The following is a 25,951-nucleotide window of genomic DNA, read 5'->3' on the forward strand; positions in this document are numbered from 1 at the left end:
AGTAAAAAACAAATGCTTATCCACATAAAGCTGTCAAAGTCACTTCACTTACTGTCTGTCTATTATCCATAAGAGTCAAAATGGGAATCTACAAACAAACTCTCCCCCCAGGCAGCACATGAGACATATATGTAAACATGAAATAGACACTTCCAAAAGTTTGTCAAGCCAATTTGAGTCTACCTCCGTCAACATATCGAATGCCCCTTGAAAACCCTCCACTGAAAAACACACAGTCACAGTCATAGCCATAGTCGCAGCCACTTCGACAGTTTATTGACCGTCTCTGGCTTTGGCAAAACATTTGCACTCCGGGCTTTCATTTTGTTTGCTCGCCTAAATATCTTCATCTTCGTCTCGTTTGCCCGCAAATCTCCTGGTATTTTGTCTGCTTAACTGCCAAAACATTCGAACTTCAAGAGTTTATTTTTAAGTTTAAGTTGTCATGTTCACACACAAGCTTTCCAGTTACTTCTGGCCACGTCAGTTTTGTCCTAGCCAATTGAACTCGTCCCCTCGGCCCACCACATATGGCAGCTGGTCAACAGGCAAGTTTGGCCCTGTCATGGCCTCCGGCTCGGGCTAGTTTGATTTCTAAGTCTGTATCAAAAACTTGAACTGAAAACTGATTTTGTTTTTCATTGAATGGCTAAAAGGATGAAAATTACTTGAGTTTTTTCACCTTAAAGGTTTCAAATGTTATTTTTAGTATTTCCCCGCCTTGTTTATTGCTCAGTTTGTGACTTCCTGCTCCACAAAAAACTCTTTCAAAGATATCACAGGCATACAATAATGGCCCAAAAAATTGGTATCTGACGATTCCTTTTCTTTATACGATTGCCTTTATGACTTACCAATAACCTCCAATTCGGCAGCGGCTATTAATGTATGAAATGAGGGCGCATCCGCCGAAACTTCGCAACTGTATTTACCGGATGTTGCCATTGTTACCGCATCCAGCACCACTTGGCTCTCGTTCGAGGATACGCGCTGAAAAAAAGGCAAGGAAAAAAGCAGCACGATGAGGAAGTGACCGAAATAAATTTGCTTAAAAAATTTTACTGAACAAACGTATAAGTACATATATTTTTTTATATACGGGTACGAGTATGTGTTCGAATCGTGTATGCTGCCTGTCTGAAAAATGGTCCCACAAACGTATCTCGTTATATTCCTTCCGGTTTCAAAATATACGAGCATGCATGTGGATGTATTTTTTTTTTTTTTGAGTAAACTTTCATCGGTGGTCTTCATTTATACATTTATATTTTCGTTATTATTTGGATGCACGCTTTTTTTGTAGATATATAGCACATACATATGTACCTACTCGTATATTAATGAAATAATAACAGTATTAAGTAATATAAAATACCGCACCTTTAATGTATTTATTTCAATATTTTTGTTACAATGTAGTAAAACAGCACCAGCAACAACACCCTGTAAATAATAAAGTGACATTTTTGAGCTCTTTGGGTTTGTCCAAAGTCTATAACCACATCAAATATTGAGCTTACAGAACTCGTTAATTCCATACAACCTTTAGATTGGGAAATATTTTATTTTTGTTTTCCCCATACTTCAAAAACGGATATTGTTGCGCCCATAAAAAACATTTCGAATGTTGTTTTAACATTTTTTTCTCCCAATATATTGTATTTTTCGCTGCGTTGGTTTTTCCTATTCCAATTTGGAGCAAACATTTCTATTCTATTCTCTGGCTATTTTTACCCGGCTGCAGTGCTGAAATATTCTTTGAATGCAAAAGAATCCAATTCTACTTTTCCCCTTATTTTTCTGTCACATGAAATGAAAAGAGAAATGGGTATGGAAAATGCAAAATGGGAATACACGCAAAAGCGGAGTGCAAATAAATAAAATGTCAACGTATTCTTTATATGCCTGAATAATTTTCGAAAATTGTGAAACAAGTTAAAAATGCCAATATTTATTGAAAAATATTTGTAGCTGCAACACTCCCACAGACCCAGTACCAGAACCAGAACCAGAACCAGTGCCAGTCGCAGCCCGATCCCGAATCGTGACTCCAAAAAAAGCTCCAGACCCAAACGGGATTCTAAAATGTTCAATAGTCGAACATTCGGGAGTGTATGTGTGGTATTCCGACTACGTAACTGCCGTCAAGCGGAAGTTAAAAACCGTGTTTTGATTTGATTGCGCATCGAAATTTCACATGTGTCTGCCCATGCTCCCTGTTCCCGCATCCTCCGCATACCCCGCTGTTAACTGAGGCATTTGGTTCAATTCGAATGCCCCCCAAATGCAAATGTTTTACATTGTTGAGGCCGCAGAGCGTTTAGTTTAGTTTAATTTATTTAGTTTTGTTCTTTTGTTTTTTTTTATTGGCTGCACAAATGGCATAAAGAAAAGTAAAGCCAGAATATCACTAGGGGGTTTTGTTTGAATAAAAGGACTCTACAACTCTAGCTATGATAGAATGTGTTGAAAAGAGTAAAACACGTGTGGCTCTTCAATAAGTAAAGTGTTTTAAAGCTCTGAATTTCATAACTATTTCCTTTGCAAATCCTTTTGACATTTGATAGCTTTAATTTTACCTTTGCCAACATCAAAAAATAAAAAAAAATACTGATAAGATCGTATCTGAAGCCAATAAACAAATAATGTTGATTTTGCATCGATTTTCGTACTATGTATGTACATATGTATGTTCATTTACCTACCGCTTTGATCAGGATTCTAATAACAATTTTAGAATCCTACCAAAAAATACAAGCAGTAAAAACAAACAAAAATCTCTAGCACCTTAAAAATATGTTGTTATTTGGTTACCCCTCTCCCTATTCGTGACGTAATATATTTCCTGCTCGGGCTGTCTTTTGTTCGGGATGTCTGTATGTGGAATGAACACTTGCCACATTTCCTGCTTGTTACTTGTTACTTTCACTTGTCTACTTGTCTACAACCAAATAAAGAACGAACCGAAATGACACTTTGCTAGTTACTCTTTTTCAAGGACAGCCCTCAGCTGCGGAATACAATCTGGTTGTCATTCTGGGGTCAGGTGGCAGCCTTGATGTGTATCAAAGTTGCTGAATTGTGTCGTGAAATCGGATCAACTCGTACAAATTCAATGGAACTCTTAAATATATCACAAGCTAACTGCATAGCTGAAGGGAAAGAAAAATTAGTTAATTACTTCAATTTGTAATATTGCTGAAATATTTCCACTGACAATACGTGTTGTGATGTACTAATGTATTATCGTTTGCAGCACTGTTTGTGTCAACCAATGTTTAGGCATCAAAGGGTTTAAGAATTTTCGACTTACACGCACTTTAACACCCGGAAAATGAAAAACCTTCATGGGCGGCGTCTCCTTGGGAGTGTATCGGTAGAACTCGCGTCTACCTTTATACCACTTCACTGAGTACAGACTGTCGTCCTCGATGTCGTAGAAGCATTTTAGAATACCCTTTTCTCCACGCCGCACTGCGTGTGGCACTCGCACCCGAACATCTCTTAGGGCACTTGCTAGCTCTGAAATTAAACAATAAAGGCAGTCATGAATATAAGCCTTCGACAATTGCGTTTAATTATTTAAATCTATAATGCTCTCAGCGCGATGTGGCGGAAATCGTACTAAGTAAACAGCACCCTCGGGTAATATCAAACAAAAATCAACTCGCAGCGACGAAAAAAATCATCGCATTTCTCATTTTTAATTTACAATTTACAATTTGCATTTATTTTATTATCAATTTCGATTTTTTCGCTGTTGCTCTGTTTTTGTATCTTCATTTTGGTTTACGACTTTGCGCATAATTTATGATGTGAATTTTTTGTTTTATTATTTGGAATTTTTATTAAATAAATCCCAAACGGATTTTATTGACTCGACAAGTCCCATGACCTTTTTGACAGCTGTGCGTTTCGGTGAATACTCTTTTGGTATTTCGAGTATCTACAGATTCTACAATTCGGGCTCGATCTTTATTTATGATACACATATGTATATGTTGATAGATATGTAAGGCAGTTTCGTGTATTTATTCCTTCTCAGTTGTTTTATGCCGAAAGTTATCATTCCCACATATTGGAATATATGAAAGTGTATCCACATATCCACCTTATTCTGATGGCACATGAACCATTTTAATATCTATTCGTATCACGTATTGACATGACTGTCGGCATGGTTTATGCCACAAATCTCTAACTGACTGAAGCCCCTAAGACCTCTGGTGTAGATATTTTGTCAGCATATATGTACATATACATTTTTTTTTGTGCATAGATGTACGAGTTTCATGTTTCATGCTACTGACTTTCGTGCAAATGTTCGAAGCCGTGTTTTATTGTCAGTGAGCTCTCGTTTTTTAGGCCCAGCCTGACATTATAAATCAACCTATAACCAACCAAAAAAAGTCTTCCCGATTTCACACCTTCACCCTTCACCTGTTTGAATTTATTGCTTTCCCCAATAAAATATGAATAAATCGTTGCCTGATTAAGTGTGATGAAATTAAAACTCTTTTTTATCCCTTTCATGGAGAATGTCATAAAAGTCGAAAGCCGAGCACATTTGTCGTACTTTCCTGAGCCATTTTTTTGAATAGACCTCAAAATGTTTATACGAGCTGTTGATGGGTATTCAAAGGTTTCAAAATTGTATATTAATGAATTAAAAGTGATGAGAGTATTCAAATAAAACTGCACTAGCTGTTGAGTTTAAGTTAATAAAAAGTCGAGGTGGCAGAAAACGATAGAAAGAAATTGGAAGACCGAACACACGAATATATTTTTTTGGTGTACATCGAGACATGTATCTGTGCACCGTCATGTTGAAATGTCCATGAATTTCCATAACATTTTCCCCTAAAATCAAAAAGAACTTCGCCTAATAGTTGAACAAAGTCGGGAATAAAAAAATACCTTTTGATCGGAATTTCAATTAAGAAAGAGAGTCATGAGTAATTGAAGTTTGAAGTAATTGAAAGAAGCGCCACCCGTTTATCAAGCCTTCAGTGAAAGTGCACTTAGCCTGGCTGACATGTCTCGCAATTAGCTATTACCGATCACGTCAATAGAGGATCGTAATTACTCGTCGGTTTCACACATCGCTCTCCTTTTCCTCTAAATTTCTTATGCCAGGCCAAAACTATTATCTGTCGCCATACGATGTACACAGCTTTACATTTAACATTAGCATTAATTATATACTCGTATTAAATATCTTTTCTTTTCCTCAGAAGTATGCACCCACGTCATCATTGAGCTCAACGATCACGGATGGAGTAATCGGTACTAGCCAACCAAAAGCGTTGTCAGTTTGTAAATAAGATTAATTATGTACATATATGCGTACATAATTAATCTTATTTACAAACTTGTACTGAGCTGAGAAGTGTTACCCATATTTTTCTATTAATATCCCCTTTATAATGTATTGGTACCTCTAACCCCCTTAGAATCTATTAACCATTTATGGTTGTCGTCCTTATATCTTTATTCATCCTTGTATTTCTTCTCATTCATTCATATCTTTATTAATACACATTTATGTACGATTATATAAATCTATCGAGACTCAATAAGAAAAATGAACACCCGCAAATATTGAATTATATATATAGTAATTTAATGGATTTTGAAGTATAACTATAATATGTTCTAAAGTCAGGAGTCCGTCCTCAGAAAACCATGATCGAACTGGGATGATGAAAGCTGTATAACGTTATTCAAGGGTCTATACGGTCAGGTTACCTGTATACCATACGTTGGTAGTGTAGAGAAGATAGAGACACTCACTAACAGCGGAGTTTCTCACCCGTTGAATAGAGTAATTGATAAGATCCCCACTTTACACAAACCTGGTTTCTGGTATTAGTTTTATGATTGTTTCTTTTTTTTTTTAACCTAACAAAATATGCGAGTATGGGTCAGTATGCGATAGGAGAGAGTATAAGGAACCCCGACAATCCGGCGAGCTTAGTCAGACTATAGATAGAGGTGCACACGAAATCTCTTCATATTAGTCTGGGTAAACGACAGCTATCCCACACCTGAACGCTACAAAGCGAGACTCTTAGGAAATTGCGTCACATTTTTAAATTTTTTTGGACTCTATAAGCTTTTTTCTCATAATTTTCGGGATCTTTTAAACACAAATTTGATTGTGAAAATGCTTGTGTTCACTTTGGTAACAATTTTCGGTAGTGAATTGGAAATTGTTGCTCGTTCGAAATAAATAAAAATATGAAAAATATAAAAATTCAAAATATGAAACAGCTTGATATCACAATAGAGTCTCTTTAAATTTGGGTTTAAAAAAAAACGCTACGCAGCGCCCGACGTCACGCTCAGACTAATTTTCTGTCTCTCTCGCACTCTTTGTCGTGTCGTTTAATATTAGCGGCGTCTGCCGGAGGAGAGCCATACTGACTTAGTATCGGGTATAACTGTAGAGTTGCGGTGTCCGCAGCAACTCACAACGTTCCCCCTCGTTTTTTTTTATCCTTTTCTTACTTTAACAGACACGAGCCTCATTTTGACCGATTTGTAAATTGTGTGGAACAGTGGAAAATCTCGTCGTTAAACGTCAAATTATTTATACATATGTATATTTAATAATAATATATTCATTTTTCTATAACATCACAACATAACCATTTTTTTATTATAAAATAATTGTTGCTATTACAATTGGGTCCTAACAAGGCTAAAAACTAGGCCAGAAACTTAAATAGCAGCCCTCGTAAAGCTGGAGGCGTTCAAAAATATCATACAACATTGTTGTCATTTTGTTTTGGTATATCATCGAATCGCTTTAATATTAATTATTAATTGTGTTTATCACCAGTGTTTCGTTTGAAATCAAGTGTTTAATATAAACACAATATCGCAACGTAATAACGGACTTGGGCAAGCAATTTATTATTGCTTTTATGCAGTCTGCTTTGGATCATCATTTCTTCGGTGTGCACTGTTCTCACGCATCAGCGTTTACATCGCCTACACTCTATCTTGAAAGCATAAGCGGGCCTGTTGCTCGCATTCTTGTTCTCACTCTCTCTGGATTGCTTACATTCCTCTTCTTTTTGAACTATTCTTTTGCTGTTCCTGCTTTAGTGAGTTCACTGTTCGTTCCCTGTACTTCGTTGGATCGCTCTTCTGTCTGCTCTCCCAGTTCGCTTGCGCTCTCACTCTGTGCTTTTTATTTGTGCACAGTGATTCAACTGCTGTCAAAAATGGCAATTGTTTCAGTGCAAAGAAATGCGAATTCGGTGGAGTAATTATCGGTGATTCATTCCTTAGCTCCTTAGCATTCCTATATATAAAAGGTGGCTAAACGATCTCATCTCGAAACGTATGGGTCTGTCTTGGTCATGTTTGGCTTCTCGGGAGATTGAGGATGAAATGCGCACTTTTATGAGACAGACTCGAATTGGGTTTCTGGATGTCCGGAAAAAATTCGTGGCTCTCAACAATAAATTTCTAGCCCTTGAATCGCAGTTTCTCGGGCTAAAACTCTTGAGCGAATCGCCAAGACGGAAATCTCCGCATAATGATACCAATCTCTTGCAAGCTAATCCGATTGGTACGTCTGCTTTTCACCTTCATCCATCGGAACCATTTGTTATTCCGTGTGGTCCGGTGTTTTTTACGCCGAACAATGTGCTACCTTCGAGCATCCAAGTTCCTTTCAGCATAAATCCCATCCCTGCTGTTTCTGCTGCCATCACTATCGACGTGGTGAGTGCTCCTAGTGCGGGTGTGTTGGATGCAGTGGTCCCTCGGAAAGCAATATTTGTTTCCCGTCTTATTCCTGAGGCTACAACGGAGGATGTTAAACAACATCTTTCCTCTAAACTAAGCGAAAAATAAGGAAATATCCTTTAAAATTCTTCTGCCTTATTCTTTGCTATCTAAATCTCTTGAACCGTCAATAAGGCCTGAGCATACAATTATGCATGAGTTCCTTCACAAAGATTCCGATCTGGTGGCGCCCCTTCCTCCTTCCTCCATGGCTTCTTGACGCATAAAGTGTTTTCGAAAAACAAACGTTATTGATTTAAATCTACAACTCTCGCTTTTCGGTTGGTCGTTTCTTTATTCATTACCGAACATAGTCGCAACTGTTAACTCGTTTTAGTGCTCTATTTACTCCGTCCTTAATAAATTTGTTCCAGAAATTACGGTACCTGTACTTAAAAAAAAAAAAAAAATCCAGGCTCTATAAAAAGTACCAGAAGACAGGCTCCACGTCGGCCTTCTCTCTATACTCCTCCGCTCGCTCTCCGTTTTTGTGCCGTTAATAGTCAGAGTTATAATCACAATAATTTCACAATTTAGTATAAACTTTCGTATTAATCGTAAAAAATTCTTTTCGTTCGTTAACACTAAGCGTAAGTCAAATGCTTTTCCTCTTTCCCTGCATTACCAGAACAAAACAGAAGCTTCTGCTGTTGGTATTGCAAATTTATTCTCTACCTTTTTCCAAACAATGTACTCGTCTCATATTGACAACGCATCCACTCCGTATCCGTACCAGCTACCTCACGCTAACAGTATTTTTTATACCCGCTACTCAATATGAGTATTGGGGTATATTAGATTTGTGGTGAAAATAGATGTGTGTAACGTCCAGAAGGAATCGTTTCCGACTCCATAAAGTATATATATTCTTGATCACCATCAATAGCCGAGTCGATTGAGCCCTGTCTGTCTGTTCGTCTGTCCGTCCGTTCGTCTGTCCGTCCGTCCGTCTGTCCGTCTGTCCGCCCCTATCAGCGCCTAGTACTCAAAGACCATAAAAGCTACGACATTTTATATCCGGACTTCTGTGATATGTCACTGTTACAAGTATATTTGAAAACTTTGCCCCGCCTACTTCCACCCCCACAAAGGGCGATAATCTGTAATCAAAGGGCGCACGCACATATTGTCGCTCAATGTAGCCATACTGACTATGCATGTATCGGGTATAAATGTAGAATTGCGGTCGCCGCAGCAAATCACAACGTTCCCCCTCGTTCTGCCTATTTTCGAGGAAAGCGTTGTTCTGTAAGGTACATATGTCATCTATGGACATATCGTTTTCTGCGGGCCCAGATAATGTACCAAGTTGTATTTAAGCACTGTGCCCAGTCCTTTTGCAATCCCTTGACCTTTCTCTTCAACTTCTCTTTGGAACAGTCTTGTCTTCCAGTAATTTGGAATGAGTCCTACATCATTCCGCTTCACAAAAAATGTTCAAGATCAAATATTGTGAACTATCGTGGTATTGCAAAGCTTTCCGCCATCCCGAAGCTTCTTGAGTTCCTGGTCACCCAGCAACTGCAACATCTCTGTTGCAGCTTGATATCCGTCGCAACACGGTTTTTTCAGACATCGTTCAACATCGACTAACCTTCTTGAGTTTTCTAACCTAATCCACCGTGGTTTTCAAATTGGATTGCAGACGGATGTAGTTTTTATGGACTTCAGCAAGGCATTCGATTCTGTGAACCATGCTCTGCTTATTCACAAGCTCTCTTTATTAGGGTTCCTAACGAATCTTCTTGATTGTATTTTGTCCTATCTCTCTAACCGTACTCAACGTGTTTTGTTTTCTAACGTGTTGTAGGGACTCGGGTAGAATCTTTCCACCCTACCGATCCACCCTATTGACCTGCCATCATTGCAGGTTGCAGCTTGTTCGCTCACAAGCTCATTCTCAGGATTGTTGACGCCCAAACTTTCTTGGGTCAGATTTACTTTGTCGTTCCATTTAGACCTATCCGTACTTTTAGCCCAATCCACTTACCCATATGTAGGTATAATTATGCCCAACTTGAATCCTTTAAGGTTATATGGCACAACCCTACACTATCCCTTAAGCTAACAGCATGTAATAAATATAATCACCTTTTAACTTCCCCTTTCCTCCTTATGTAACTATGTTCCATTATTAGCAGATAATTGTTAATAAAACAAATAAATATCTAAAAATACGGCTGATGTAATATTTAATGACTTTCTTAGAATCCACTCGAGTAGTACACAGCGTTTCGATTCAAATTACTACACCACGAATTATTTTAAAGCAATCACACTGATCACAACCACTTTAACATAGTGCCAGAGATCCATATTACCAGAGATCAATATTTTTCCCTCTAATCTGTTAAACAACGATTTCACGAATAATATAATCACCACTTTTTTATCTGCTTTTTATTTAAATAACATTAAAAATTTGCTAAAAATGCTAAAATTTACAAAAAAACGAGGGGGAACGTTGTGAGTTGCTGCGGACACCGCAACTCTACAGTTATACCCGATACTAAGTCAGTATGGCTCTCCTCCGGCAGACGCCGCTAATATTAAATGACACGACAAAGAGTGCGTGCGAGAGAGACAGAAAATCAGTCTGAGCGTGACGTCGGGCGCTGCGTAGCCACTGCAAATTGATTTGTTCCTTTTGGCTACAAAAATTATCTGATCTAATCTAAATTCATCAATCTGATAGATATGATCGTTATCTATGATTCTGCGTTTTTAGTTTTCTCAAATCTGCAATATTGTGAATGCAACAGATTTTCGTCCTTTGTGTGGGCGGAAGGGGGTGGGGCGAAATTTTGAGATACACGTTTTATAGTGAGATCTAAGAGAAGTGCGGATTCCAAATTTGGTTACTCTAGCGTTAATAGTGTCTGAGATTTGTGAATATCCCCAGATTTGCATCGTTTGCGGGGGCGGAAGGGGGTGTGGCGAAATTTTGAAACAAACTCGTCTCGGTCTGATATATTAGGAGTGTGGATACCAAATTTGGTTGCTCTAGCTTTTATAGTCTCTGAGATTTAGGCGCTAATGTTTTACTCTAAGGAAAGCCGCCTATGCTACGTGTTTGTTAGAGAGAGACAGGGCGAGAAAAAATGAAATTGTTTTCTTGATGCTGGCTATAATAATAATACGATCCAATTCAGATTCTGCAGTCTAAAAGATATGGTCATTCTCTACGATTCTGCGTTTTTTTGGTTTTATCGTATCTTGAAAATTGTGGATGCCACAGATTTTCGCCCTTTGTGGGGGCGGAAGTGGGCGGGGCAAAGTTTTGAAATATTTTTGTAGCAGTGACATATCACAGAAGTCTGGATCCAAAAACATCGTTGCTCTAGTTCTTATAATCTTTGTGCATTAGGCGCTGAAGGGGACGGACAGACGGACAGACGGACGGACGGACAGACGGACATGGCTCAATCGACTCGGCTATTGATGATCAAGAATATATATACTTTATGGGGTCGGAAACGATTCCTTCTGGACGTTACACACATCCACTTTTACCACAAATCTAATATACCCCAATACTCATTTTGAGTATCGGGTATAAAAATTTCGTTTGACCGAAAAATTTTGCTAGCTCTGCCATGGATACCATGGATACTGTGGGACGGTCATTCAGTACGTTGAGAAGAGTGAAGACTTGGCTAAGAACTACGACTGTATCATGTCTGAATGGTAATTGAAATATTTTTTATTTATAACCGTAATACGTAATTCGGCACGAAGAGAGTGAGACCAGCAAAAACCTTTTGGTAAAAATCATGCAATGATAAGAAGAGGTAAATAATGCTCTAGTTACGCTCTCTACTTAAGAGAAACGAGAAATCCTGGGTACGCCCTTGAACATATTTACTTGTATTTAAATTCGATATGCTGGTAATAAATCGGTTTACAATTAGCCATAGCCAATTATATGACCATAAAATCATGAATATAAGATACGTGGATACAGTCATGAGACTCTTATGAAGAGTGCGGTGTGCCCCATTGACTACCATCCTGCCATAATGTGGTGGTGGCTGCTGCTCACTTTTCCTTTGATTATTCATTCCCAAAATAAGGAATGGTGCGATCCAAATTTGTGCGACAACGGTGCCCACATACTGTGCAAGGATACTGGGGTACGTACAAATCACTTACATACAAATACCGATCATTAATTAGGGAATGACACTTCCAACGGGATAACAGAAGTTTTACAACTCGTGCCCACGAGATCAGGCAGAACTCATCCCAATGACAGAAAGGGTCATATCGATGTTCACGCATGTCCATAACGATTTGAGAAACAAAGTAGCAGCTGGCTACAAGGATATGCCAAAGGCAGCGAGAATGTTAGAGATGAGATGGGATCTGGATCTGGCGAAAGTGGCCGAGGCGGCTGTGAGGCTGTGTAGATTGGAGAAGCTCTGGTGTGCCACAACGCCAATGTATATGTGGACCGGTCAGAATGAAGCTATGGATATGTCTGACTGCCTCAAGAGTAGTGATTTGGTAATAAGAAAACACCTAGACGACTGGATCAGGCAGGGAGACTATGCACGTAAGAATCATTTGACTGATCCTTTCTCTGGGTAAGCAAGCATGTACATATACGAGCTTATATGTCTATGTTTATAATCAAATATTATATAGGATAACCGTGACGTACTTTCTTCAAATGGTACGCGATAGATGTGACCGCTTTGGATGCGCCGTCAGTCGCTTTGTCGATAGAAATATAACGCATCAGCTAATTAAATGCATATATAGGTGCACCTTTGCGGTGTCTAGCCCCACAAATCCCGTGTACGAGGTTGCACTCACAAAAGGAGGTGAAAAATGTGCTTCAGGCCGCAGCACTATTTACACCCAATTATGTCATCGAAAGGAAAAGGCTATACCATGTTTGGATGAAGATGAACCTACCACTACCACTGAATCTACTACTCCTAACATAATAACTATTACTGGTGCACCGGGTCCCCCTGGGCCACCTGGTCCTCCTGGTGAATGTGAACCTTGTAAACCTGGTGAACCTGGTGCAACTGGTGAGCCTGGTGCACCTGGTGAACCTGGTGCACCTGGTGAGCCTGGTGCACCTGGTGCAACTGGTGAGCCTGGTGAGCCTGGTGCACCTGGTGCACCTGGTGAACCTGGTGCGACTGGTGAACCTGGTGCGTCCGGTGAAAAAGGTGAAAAAGGTGATAAAGGTGATAAAGGTGAACAGGGTGAAAAGGGTCCTCCTGGTCCAGAGGGTCCAGAAGGTCCAAAAGGTCCACCTGGTCCTCCTGGTCCTCCTAGTCCTCCTAGTCCTCCTAGTCCTAATATTCCTCCAGTTCCTGACCATCCTCCTAGTCCTGATCGTCCTCCTAGTCCTGATCGTCCTCCTGATCCTGGTGATCCACTTCCTCCCCACCCTCCTCCAGGCACGTACTACCCTCCACCAATACCAAAGAACCCCCCTATTGCACCACCTGGACCAGCTTTTCCCTATCCATCACCGCCTCCACTGTATGAGCACCCCCCGCCATGGATAACAAGATTAGCTCAGAGTATAGATGGAGCACCACGAAGAAAAGCCCGACCGAGGCCCCGAATCAACTCAAAAGAGTTAAGTAGCGCGGAATATGACTTCTCCGATTTCGTGCATGATGTGGATCCATGTGACAGCTGCACCACAACACCTTGCAAATTAAAACATCATTGTTTTTAATTTATTCGAGAGTTTTATACATCAGTTTCTTCAGTTTGAAGACTATGCAGACTGTTCATGAGCGTGAACGGAACCCGACAGCAAGTCAGGTCACAAATAAAATATACATGCAAATCACATCTCAACCGGACCGCGTCAAGATGTTCATGAAAATTAACAGGAATCGAAAAGGCCATCCCATAAACAATACATGGAGTAAAAATCGATCATAAAATCCAGTAATATGTATTTATACCATAAAACATACATTTTAAAAATAAAACTGTTCAAATTTACAACTCAGCATCACCATCAACGCCATTAATTATACGTATTATACATTATATACGTTTTATAGTGAGATCTAACAGAAGTGCGGATACCAAATTTGGTTACTCTAGCGTTAATAGTCTCTGAGATTTGTGGATGCCCCAGATTTTCGTCCTTAGCGGGGGCGGAAGGGGGTGTGGCGAAATTTTGACACAAAACAGTCAAAGTCCGATACCTTAAAAGTGTGGATACCAAATTTGGTTGCTCTGGCTCTTATAGGTTCTGAGATCCTTGAACTCATATTTTGCAATTGGCAAAACCGACCATGGAACCTGTGTAATAGAGAGAGACAGAGCGAGAAAGAATGAAATTTTTTCTTGACTCTGGCTATAATAATTATACGATCTAGTTCAGCTTGCACTCTAGAAGATATAGACATCCTCTACGATTCTGCGTTTTTAATTTTCTCGTATCTTTAAAATTGTGGATGCCACTGATTTTCGTCCTTTGTGGGGGCGGAAGTAGGCGCGGCGAAGTTTTGAAATATTCTTGTAGCAGTGACATATCACAGAAGTCTGGATCCAAAACATTGTTGATCTAGCTCTTATAGTCTTTCAGCACTAGGCGCTAATAGGGACGTACAGACGGACGGACGGACGGACGGACGGACGGACAGACAGACATGGCTCAATCGACTCGGCTATTGATGTTGATCAAGAATATATATAATTTATGGGGTTGGAAACGATTCCTTTTGGACGTTAAACACATCCACTTTTGCCACAAATCGAATATACCCCAATACTCATTTTGAGTCTCGGGTATAAAAATACATGTTTGATCGATGCAAATGCTAAAATTTCTGCACGGAATTGAACATGAGATACCCAGTATGCAGAAATAACTTGTACGGATTTGATTTCCGCTTACAAAGAGGACAATTTGTATCCAAAATTCGTTTGACATTAAAATTCTGCTAACTCTGCCATGTACCATGGATACTGTGGGACGGTCATTCAGTACGTTGAGAAGAGTGAAGACTTGGCTAAGAACTATGACTGTATCATGTCTGAATGGTAATTTTTTAAATATTTTTTTTATTTATAACCGTAATACGTAATTCGGCACGAAGAGAGTGAGACCAGCAAAAACCTTTTGGAAAAAATCATGCAATGATAAGAAGAGGTAAATAATGCTCTAGTTACGCTCTCTACTTAAGAGAAACGAGAAATCCTGGGTACGCCCTTGAACATATTTACTTGTATTTAAATTTGATATGCTGGTAATAAATCGGTTTACAATTAGCCATGGCCAATTATATGACCATAAAATCATGAATATAAGATACGTGGATACAGTCATGAGACTCTTATGAAGAGTGCGGTGTGCCCCATTGACTACCATCCTGCCATAATGTGGTGGTGGCTGCTGCTCACTTTTCCTTTGATTATTCATTCCCAAAATGAGGAATGGTGCGATCCAAATTTGTGCGACAACGGTGCCCACATACTGTGCAAGGATGATGGGGTACGTACAAATCACTTACATACAAATACCGATCATTAATTAGGGAATGACACTTCCAACGGGATAACAGAAGTTTTACAACTCGTGCCCACGAGATCAGGCAGAACTCATCCCAATGACAGAAAGGGTCAGATCGATGCTCACGCATGTCCATAACGATTTGAGAAACAAAGTAGCAGCTGGCTACAAGGATATGCCAAAGGCAGCGAGAATGTTGGAGATGCAGTGGGATCTGGATCTGGCGAAAGTGGCTGAGGCGGCTGTGAGACTGTGTAGATTGGAGAAGCTCTCGTGTGCCACAACGCCAATCTATATGTGGACCGGCCAGAATGAAGCTTTGGAAATGTCTGACTGCCTCAAGAGTAGTGATTTGGTAATAAGAAAACACCTAGACGACTGGATCAGGCAGGGAGACTATGCACGTAAGAATCATTTGACTGATCCTTTCTCTGGGTAAGCAAGCATGTACATATACGAGCTTATATGTCTATGTATATAATCAAATATTATATAGGATAACCGTGACGTACTTTCTTCAAATGGTACGCGATAGATGTGACCGCTTTGGATGCGCCGTCAGTCGCTATACCGAGAGAAATATAACGCATCAGCTAATTAAATGCATATATAGGTGCACCTTTGCGGTGTCTAGCCCCACAAATCCCGTGTACGAGGTTGCACTCACAAAAGGAGGTGAAAAATGTGCTTCAGGCCTCAGCACTGTTTATGAACAACTATGTCATAAAAGGGAATCCGCTATACCTTGTTTTGAAGATGAAGAAGATGAACCTACCACTACTACAACGACCCCTTTGACTACCACTCCTCTTCCAATTTGTGCTCCTGGTAAACCAGGTCCACCTGGTCCAAAAGGTCCTCCATGTAGGCCTGGTCCCCCGGGTCCACCTGGTCCTGATGGGCCTGGTGGTCCACCTGGTCCTGCTGGGCCTGGTGGTCCACCTGGTCCTGCTGGGCCTGGTGGTCCACCTGGTCCTGCTGGGCCTGGTGGGCCTGGTGGTCCTGGTGGTCCTCCTGGTCCTCCTGGTCCACCTGGTCCTCCTGGTCCGCCACCACCACCTCCTCCTCCTCCCCCGCCTCCACCACCACCACCACCACCACCACCACCACCGCCACCACCCCCGCCACCACCACCACCACCACCACCACCACCACCACCACCTCCTCCTCCACCTCCTCCACCACCTCCACCACCCCCGATATACATAGCACCGCCAATACCAAATAACCCTCCAGTTCCACCACCTGGACCTATTCGTCCCGCCCCATCACCGCCTCCAATGTATGAGCACCCCCCGCCCTGGTGGAGAAGCTTAGGTATGAGGACGGGTGGAGCTCCATCTAGAAAAGCCCGACCAAGGCCTAGAATCAACGCAGAAGAGTTAGGCAGCGCGGAATATGACTTCTACGATTACGTACATGATGTGGATCCCTGTGACAGCTGCACCACGACACCATGTAAATTAAAGTATCATTGTTTTTAATTTATTCGACAGTTTTATAGATCAGTTTCTTCAGTTTGAAGACGATAGAGACTATAACAAGATACATAAATAATAAAGCAAAATGGTAGTCTTAATTAGTCTATGAATGTAATTTATTTCATCATCTTGTTATTTTTTTTACAGGAAAGTAAAAATAAATGAATATATTACTAACAAGTTTATTCCGTAGAAAACAGAAAAGATTGATATCCGCTTGCTTGAATTTTCGATTGCATTTCCAAGGAAATCCAATTGCACATCAGTGTTTGGCAGCCCTATGAATATAAAAGCTAAATCACAATGGTTCACTATGCGCACTTCCCACTGTAGCAAACACGGTCGGGGTCGTTTCGGATGCACGCCCTGCGTACTTGTTGGAAAGGTCCGCTCAGGGAAATTGGCGTAGATTCTATGCTAGTAATAAAACTATAATAGAATCGTAGACAGAGAAAATGGAATGACTAGACTATACAGAAACTCAATTATATGTTTTATGCCCTATTTCAAATTGGAGAATCAAAGTTGTCAGGCTTCTCCGTCTATACCCATCCTACCTCCTATACTTGGCTGCACATCTGTGTTCTAAAACCCATCAAAGAGCTATCTAACAATAACACATCCCCACAAAAAAACGAGGGGGAACGTTGTGAGTTGCTGCGGAGACCGCAGCTCTACATTTGTACCTGATACTTAGTCAGTATGGCTCTCCTGCGGCAGACGCCGCTAATATTAAACGACACGACAAGGAGTGCGTGCGAGAGGGACAGAAAATCAGTCTGAGCGGGACGTCGGGCGCTGCGTAGCCACTGTAAATTTATTTGTACCGTTTGGCTATATAAATGATCCGCTCTGATTCAGATTCAGCAACCGGATAGATATGGTCATTATCTATGATTCTGCGGGGGCGTAGCAAAGTTTTGAAATATTCTTTGTAACAGTGACATATCACAGATGTCCGGATATAAAATGTCGTTGCTCTAGCTCTTGTAGTCTTTGAGCACTAGGCACTGAGAGGGACGGACAGACAGACAGGGCTGTGTAATTCATTTTAAGTCGTTATAATATAGTTCAAAAGATTCTTAAGATAGTGATAATAAGGAGATTATACACTTGGATTCTTGTAAACAGTTATGTTACAAGTTATGTTTACTCCGACTCACAGTGGGTCAAACGACCAATCTAAATTATATAAACTAAATTTTCAAAATCCGAAAAACATTTTTTTCTTAATCTATTCGATTGACATAAATCTAATAAATTTTTTTTTTGTAATTTTTAACTTCGAGCAATGTACACATACACACGAATTTTGGTGCCAATTTTAACCCGGTGCAAAAAGGTGTGTAATTTTCACAAATAAGCTGGGACTATTGAAATAAATTGCTTTCGCTAATGTTAGTGCACAGTAAAATATAAATAGTTTTTTTTGCATGTTTATTATGTTTTTTTACCAAAAAGAAACAATGTAGAACATTATCTTAAATATTTTGTATTTACAGTTTCCAGTTTATCTAAAAATTTCTAGACTTGCTTAAAGACTTGTCTTGGCTAAAAATAGTATGAGGTGCTAATTTGGCTGAATCTGATCTACAAAACTTGCGAATAAATTAAAAGCAATGATATTTTAAATTGCATGATGACGAGGTGCAGCTGTCACAGGGGTCAACATCTTGTACGTAATCGGAGAAGTCATACTCCGCGCTGCCTAACACTTTTGAGTTTATTCGAGGCCTCGGTCGGGCTTTTCTTGGCGGAGCTCCACCTGTCCTGAGACCTAATATATTGAACCAGGGCGGGGGGCTCTCATACATTGGAGGCGGTGATGGGTAGGGATAAGAAGGTCCTGGTGGGGGAATAGGGGGGTTCTTGGGTATTGGAGGTGGTACGTATTTATCTGTCGGAGGGTAGGGAGGAAGTAGACTAGGTGGACTAGGTGGACTAGGTGGACCAGGCGGACCAGGAGGACCTGGTGGACCAGGAGGACCAGGAGCACCAGGCTTACAATTTGGACCAGGAGGATCACAAGGATCGGGAGAAGGGGTAGGTGGACCTTTTTCCCAACATGGTTTAGCCTTTTCCCTTCTATGGCATAATTGTTTGTAACCAGTGCTGAGGCCTGAAACACATTTTTCACCTCCGTTTTTGTGTGCAACTTCGTACACGGTATTTGCGGTGTTGGACACCGCAATGGTGCATTTATATATGCATTTCATTAGCTGATGAGTTATATTTCTATCGGTATAGCGACTGACGGCGCATCCAAAGCGGTCACTTCTATCGCGTATCATTTGAAGAAAGTGCCATGCGCTTTCCCTATATAATATTTGATTAAATACATAAATGAGCTCGTCTATTTACATGCTTGCTTACCCAGAGAAAGGCTCAGTCAAATGATTCATACGTGCATAGTCTCCCTGCCTGATCCACTCGTCCAGGTGTTTTCTTATTACCAAATCACTACTCCTGAGGCAGTCAGACTTATCCAAGGCTTCGTTCTGACCGGTCCACATATACATTGGCGTTGTGGCACACCAGAGCTTCTCCAATCTACACAGCCTCACAGCCGCCTCGGCCACTTTCGCCAGATCCCGATCCCATCTCATCTCTAACATTCTCGCTGCCATTGGCATATCCTTGTAGCCAGCTGCTACTTTGTTTCTCAAATCGTTATGCACATGCGTTAACATCGTTATGACATTTTCTGTCATTGTTATGAGTTTTGCCTGATCTCGTGGGCACGAGCTGTAAAACTTCTGTTATCCCGTCGTAAGGGTCTTTCCCTAATTAATGATCGGTATTTGTATTTAAGTGATTTGTACGTACCCCAGTATCCCTGCACAGTATGTGCAATTCTCGTTCGCACAAGCTTGGATCGCACCATTCCTCATTTTGAGAATGAATAGTCAAAGGAAAAGTGAGCAGCAGCCACCACCACATTATGGCAGGCTAGTTGTCGATGTGGCACACCGCACTCTTAATAAGAATCTCATGGCCGTATACGAGTATCTTATATTCATGTTATCATGGTCATATAATTGACCATGGCCAATTGTAAACCGAGTTATTACCAGCATATCAAATTTAAATGTATTGAGACGATGATATGTGGGGAAGAAATAACACACGTGTGGATTATAAGAAGGTTGTAACATAGCAGAATGATAATTCGTTTTATTGTGCTTCATAACACAGGGTGTTCGTGAGCACCTGCGGTGATGTGTATGTATTATATACATTTGGCGTAGTCTCTATTTGAATATTATAAGTATTGTCAAATACAACATAATACTAGTACATATGCACTTTTTTATTTAAAAACTTATGTATGTATACATATGTGTATGTGTATACATATGTATACATAAGCATATATTGAAATATATAGACTAGGTGAGCCGGCAAACGTTGTTTTGCCATGTATATTATTTCTGGGAATCATTTTATCAGTTCAATAAAAATAACTATTTACTATGCGAATGCGGGGATTTATTTATCAATTATAAGATTACCTAACAATAAAGATTAGTCTCTCAGCGCAATATAGCGTACAAGATTCTTGGTTAGTCCGTCTTTAGCCAACACAAACAAACTGAATGGTTCTCCCACGCGAGAACATGCAACATGTAGTTGTCCGTGGGAAAAGCATGGTATTTTCAAATCTAAGCCACATAACAAACAATGTCTGGTTTTGTGACTTATTGATCGTCATAGCGAAATCCAATCTAATTGGGAAATGATTGCGTTTGAATTCAATTGACACATCTGAATTAATAATAGGGGTTCGTGGCAGCAACACATTTTCTCATTGAAACTTTCCATTCAAAATTATAGCTTCAATAACGTTTATCATTACTGGTTTAATGCCATTACACAGCCGTGGTAGGTTCAAGCTACGAAGCAGAATGATCCGAGATCAAACTTTCAATTGTAAATGGTGTGGTAGCATGCCTGGCAAATCCAATGAATTTAAAAACTCAATTGGATAAGTCATAGTTTCGCTGGTATCGCAAACTACTTCGATAGATTTGTATGACACCAAGTCCCTAGGCAAACAATGTTGTATCTTTAAATTTAACCCATTGACGTCCACATTTTATGCTGCTAAAATCGCTCTTTCTGCCAGCCAATTATGATTTTCAAGTTGTGTGTGTATGTACATCGGGAAATATGTTATCGATGAGAGAATTTTACGAATCGATGATTGAACAGAAGTTTTTTAGAGAAAGTTTCGGCGGATGGATCTTGAAGCATTTTAACGCGCTCACACACTCATCTGCATTGTTTTCTTGGAGTTGTTCACCTAAAATTCGTACTCTTATATCTCGCATGGTTCTAGACTTGATCGTTTGACGACTCAAATTTGACCCTCTACGTCTTAGTGACATTGCTTAAATACTTTCCATTCCTGGGTTACAACGTTTGATATTGAACTTCTCCGAAATGGCTCGAACGATTTTCTTGAAATTTGATCTGCTTTCGATTAGAGGTTTTTTATACCCGATACTCAAAATGAGTATTGGGGTATATTAGATTTGTGGTAAAAGTGGATGTGTGTAACGTCCAGAAGGAATCGTTTCCGACCCCATAAAGTATATATATTCTTGATCAGCATCAATAGCCGAGTCGATTGAGCCATGTCTGTCTGTCTGTCTGTCCGTCCGTCTGTCCGTCCCCTTCAGCACCTAGTGCTCAAAGACTATAAGAACTAGAGCAACGATGTTTTGGATCCAGACTTCTGTGATATGTCACTGCTAAAAAAATTTTTCAAAACTTTGCCCCGCCCATTTCCGCCCCCGCAAAGGGCGAAAATCTGTGGCATCCACAATTTCGACGATACGAGAAAAAAAAACCCAGAATCGTAGAAGATGACTATATCTTACAGAGTGCAAAATCTGAACCAGATCGTATAATTATTATAGCCAGAATCACGAAAACAATTTCACTCTTTCTCGCTCTGTCTCACTCTAACACACAGGTTTCATGGTCGGTTTTGCCAATCGAAAAATATTAGTTCAAGGATCTTAGAACCTATAAGAGCCAGAGCAACCAAATTTGGTATCCACACTCCTGTGATATCGGACCTTGATCGTTTTGTGTCAAAATTTCGACACACCCCCTTCCGCCCCCGCAAAGGACGAAAATCTGGGGCAACCCCAAATCTCAGAGACTATTAAAGCTAGAGTAACCAAATTTGGTACACACACTCCTTTAAGATGTCACTATAAAACGTATATGTCAGAATTTCGCCCTACCCACACAAAAGACGAAAATCTGTTGCATCCACAATATTGCAGATTCGAGAAAACTAAAAACGCAGAATCATAGATAGCAACCATATCTATCAGATTGCTGAATCTGGATCAGATCAGACCATTTTTTTAGCCAAAAGGAACAAATCAATTTGCACTGGCTACGCAGCGCGTGACGTCACGCTCAGACTGATTTTCTGTCTCTCTCGCACGCATTCTTTGTCGTGTCGTTTAATATTACTGATAATACTGACTAAGTATCGGGTATAACTGTAGAGTTGCGGTGTCCGCCTCAACTCACAACGTTCCCCCTCGTCAGTTTTGAAAAATTGTTCTTTCAAATGCAGTTTGTTTCATGGAGATATCTTTATTTGTTTAGAAGTTATTAATTTAGTAAGCCAAAACGGCGGAATGTCCGACTGTGCGGCATCCCTAACAATCATTTAGATGGATCCCATTTTCACCGAACTTCTTCCACCCAAATTGTCCTCAACCATCAAGACACATTTTATGTGTCTTAGAATTTACAATATACATTATCAACTCAATCCAACATGAGGAACAGTTCCAAATTACCCTTTCAACATTGGCCTTGACCTCCTCTATAATTGCCGTTCATTGCGGGGCCTGGACTGACTCCTCTGTCATTTAGCGCCTTTTTCAGGATCTGGGTTATCTGGGGATCGTTTCATGCCGCACTAAATAGACAAGGTTGTAACAATGCGGAAGCAAATGAATGTCCAGACAATCTGTCTAGGAGGGACTGTGAGGCTGGTGCACTGTAAATCCCATCAAATAACTGTAATTGCAAAGTTTTTACTGCTAGACACGGGCCGCACGCCCAGGCCCAGACCCACGCCCACGCCTACCAACAGCAACAACAACAGCAACAGCAACAGCCACATTGGGTCGTGGCAAAAGCGTCTGCCCCAAGAACAATGCACATGCAACCCGGCCATTTGTCTGTGGAGCAGCAGAGTACAAGCCCAAGTGAAGGTGGAGTCTACTCCGAAAGGCGCCTCACAACGTGTGCAATAAATATGAATAACGAGCACAACGTGAGTGGCACACAAAGTAGAAACGAGACCGCACTCGACGCTGGCAGTGAAAAGGCAGCTCCAGCCCACAAAACAGAGCAGTCCGCAACGGACTGGAGCTGGAGGCCACCGGGGGTGTCCCTTTGGGGAGCATCCCACCTCATTGTTGGTGACACGCGGCAGCAAATATTTGCTATGACCAAAAGAGGGGCGAAGGGCCCTGGGCTTCTGTCGTTCGTTTTTGTTTAAGTCTTGTTTATGCAACATGCATGGCATATTTTAAGAACTGGCAAGCTGTGGCGGGTCCGAGTGTGGGTCCAGACTCGGCTCCAGCTCAAGTGTCAAACAGATGTCCGGCAGAGTCTTGCTGCCACAGCCGTGCGTGATTTACACCATCAAACCACCGTCGGAATCAGATTGGAGTCGAGATTGGGATTACATTCACCACAAGTGGCTTTAGCTAATAGATTTCTCTGAGGTTTGTTACTTCTGTGAAGCTTTCGGGCTTTAGCTAAGTAAAAAGATTCAGTTTAATCCAGTTAAGGAATGGATGGCTTCCGAACCTCATCTCAAGCTTTTTTAAGCAAAATATGATCTTCTGTCTTTAATTAATCACTGATCCATATGGGATATGTAGGTATCCTTGACACTCTTCTGAAAACCCTACCAAACTTCAGTCCAAGTGCTTTTCATTCTAGCTGCAAAAATGATGGCACATTCTGTCAAGCAGGTTTGCGAGCCCCAATGCCAGCTTATTAAAACTTTGCGTAAAAAACAAAAAAAAAAAAAACAAAAAAATATGAAAATTAAACTTGGTGCAGAGTAGAAGACCCCGTAAAAGAGTGACCTAAACTTCCACATTATTTCCCTTCCGCATGAACTCCCTGGCTGAGAGCAGCAGCGTTTGCCTGAGTGACCACACAGTTTTCACGAAGTAGCTGGCGAATAGCTATAAGTTTGCTCTTCGAGAGGAAAGGGAGTCTGGATCAAGTGGAAACTTTGCAATGTCCAAGTTTATGGAGCTTGGCTTTTGAAATGTGCATAACGTCGAGATACACTTATGCAACAGATGGGCAAAGAGCCCCATACTCTTGGCCAGGACATGGCATTTAATTAATTTAGCAGCGCAGGGAAGCACACAAAACTTGGGCTGCAACCGGCTGTGAGGTTTTTCGGAATTGTGGAACAATTACCCTTCAACCCTGCAGTATCTGGATCTTTGACACTCCAGAGTGTCGGGAAATCTGCGAAATCTGTCGCCAAATTCATCATCATTTGTACTGCCATTGTAAGGACATTAGAAATTGAAAATCATACGAAAATGTAATTCGAACTGACAGCAAATCCAACCCCAAGAAAACTGATCCGATAACCGAATGGGGTCCGGGTTGTCCGGCAGAAGGTATCGAGCACTATTTGTGTCCTCGGTACAGTGCAGTCATTATTCAGACAGATTTGACTGCCATCTGGGGTTATCAGCCTTCCCTCCCCACATCCCCACATCCGAATATCCACACTTCCAAAAGCCCCATAGAGGGGGAAGTTCTGTTTATTCAGGCGGACTTGACGCCATCGCGTCGGGGATGCTCCCCTCGACGGTTCGTTGTCGTGGGGGGGGGGAAGAGGAGGAGGAGGTTTCCATGGGGGTGGCTTGAAAAATTGTTGACAATTTCTGCTTAATGCATTTTTACGTCACTTCTTTTGGTTGGCGAAAATGAATGCTGCTGTTGCTGCTGCACATCCATGAGCCCTGTCTTCGTTTGTTTGTCCTTCTCAAACACTGGCACTCACTCACTCACTCATTCAGTCAGTCAGTCCGTTCCTCCCACATGTGCGGCACTCGTTTCGTGCATTTCCAGTACTACCAACTCGGAATTCTGACCAAGTCGGTTATCCCTGTTGTCTTTGCCGCCTCGTTGGAGCCATTCAACGACAATATTCATGTCTCCCAGCGCCCTTTGTGTCTCTGTGTCTATCCCCCTTTTGTGTTGATTATGAAATTTAAGTACAAAAACCTCCTGCCAGACTGGCTGCCTGCCATGTCGTCCCTTTTCTGTTGATTCTCATAGTCGAGGACGCTCCTTCACCCTTCACCCATCAGCCATCGCCCATCACCCTTCACCATCACCCATCGCCCGCTTTAAAAGTACTGCATTTGTCTCGGTTTTGGTGTTTGCCATTTAATGGCACATTTTCCGCTTTCCTCACAGACAAATTGTAGTCGTTTGGGTTGGGGATTTTTCATTAAATTTAATGCATTCAGTTCTGTAATTGTGAACAGATTTTTTGAATAGAAATGTCAATGGTAAAGTAACACAATTGTGAGAATGGCTTTGGTTACAATAGCACAAAGACTCAGACCCAATTCAACATTGAACATTTTCACCGGCATATTTTCCGGTGATGTGAATGATGTACCAAAAATGTTTTGTCAGCTTAGAAATAAATTTTTTTCAGGTAAGAATGATTTCTTTTAAGAAAAATCGTGATATTCCAGCGGATTTGGATCCAGGTTTAATTGAAACGACACTTAAATACAAATCTTATAGTGCATAACTCAGAAAATGGAAATTTGTAACTTATGCACTTTAAGTTTCATGATTCAAAAGTTTCTTAAACATATAATCTTATTATTTTATTCAAGATTTTTATTTTATTACCTTTTCAATAGACCAATATAGTTTTATATCAAATCGAGAATACACATGTATTTTAATCAGTTAACTTAATACTTCTTCACAATTCAGACTTCAGCAAGTTCAGCAAATCAAATGTTTTGCATTACGATCCGTCATTACGAACCGTTTGCCAAGATTTGTATAGCAATACCTACATTTCTTAATATTTTCTCAATGAATCTTCCGAAAGGGCATAAGAGAG

General features: G+C 40.7%; 3 protein-coding genes across 4 annotated transcripts in view; 1 reads left to right on the plus strand and 2 right to left on the minus strand.

Moving 5' to 3' along the window:
• The window catches only part of beat-Ia (beaten path Ia), a 48,974-nt gene that overhangs the window by 4,890 nt on the left and 18,133 nt on the right, over window positions 1–25,951 (minus strand). For both annotated transcript variants that reach the window (XM_033380040.1, XM_033380039.1), the window contains exons 2-3: window positions 3,314–3,522; window positions 855–990 (exon numbers count right to left, since the gene is read on the minus strand). In XM_033380040.1, the coding sequence (XP_033235931.1) occupies window positions 855–990; window positions 3,314–3,522 (345 nt within the window). The remainder of the gene's footprint in view (window positions 1–854; window positions 991–3,313; window positions 3,523–25,951) is intronic.
• On the plus strand, window positions 11,763–13,782 carry LOC117184035 (uncharacterized). Its single transcript, XM_033380038.1, has 3 exons — window positions 11,763–11,933; window positions 12,004–12,386; window positions 12,448–13,782. The coding sequence occupies exons 1-3, from the start codon at window positions 11,778–11,780 to the stop codon at window positions 13,505–13,507; spliced, it is 1,599 nt and encodes a 532-aa protein (XP_033235929.1). The 5' UTR covers window positions 11,763–11,777; the 3' UTR covers window positions 13,508–13,782.
• Window positions 18,259–19,768, minus strand: LOC6902679 (allergen Tab y 5.0101-like). The gene is made up of 3 exons (XM_002133159.3): window positions 19,609–19,768; window positions 19,156–19,538; window positions 18,259–19,098 (listed from the first exon to the last, which is right to left on the minus strand). The coding sequence occupies exons 1-3, from the start codon at window positions 19,720–19,722 to the stop codon at window positions 18,393–18,395; spliced, it is 1,203 nt and encodes a 400-aa protein (XP_002133195.2). The 5' UTR covers window positions 19,723–19,768; the 3' UTR covers window positions 18,259–18,392.

This window comes from Drosophila pseudoobscura, chromosome 4 (genome assembly GCF_009870125.1).
Source record: "Drosophila pseudoobscura strain MV-25-SWS-2005 chromosome 4, UCI_Dpse_MV25, whole genome shotgun sequence".
NCBI classification, from domain to species: Eukaryota; Metazoa; Arthropoda; class Insecta; order Diptera; family Drosophilidae; genus Drosophila; species Drosophila pseudoobscura.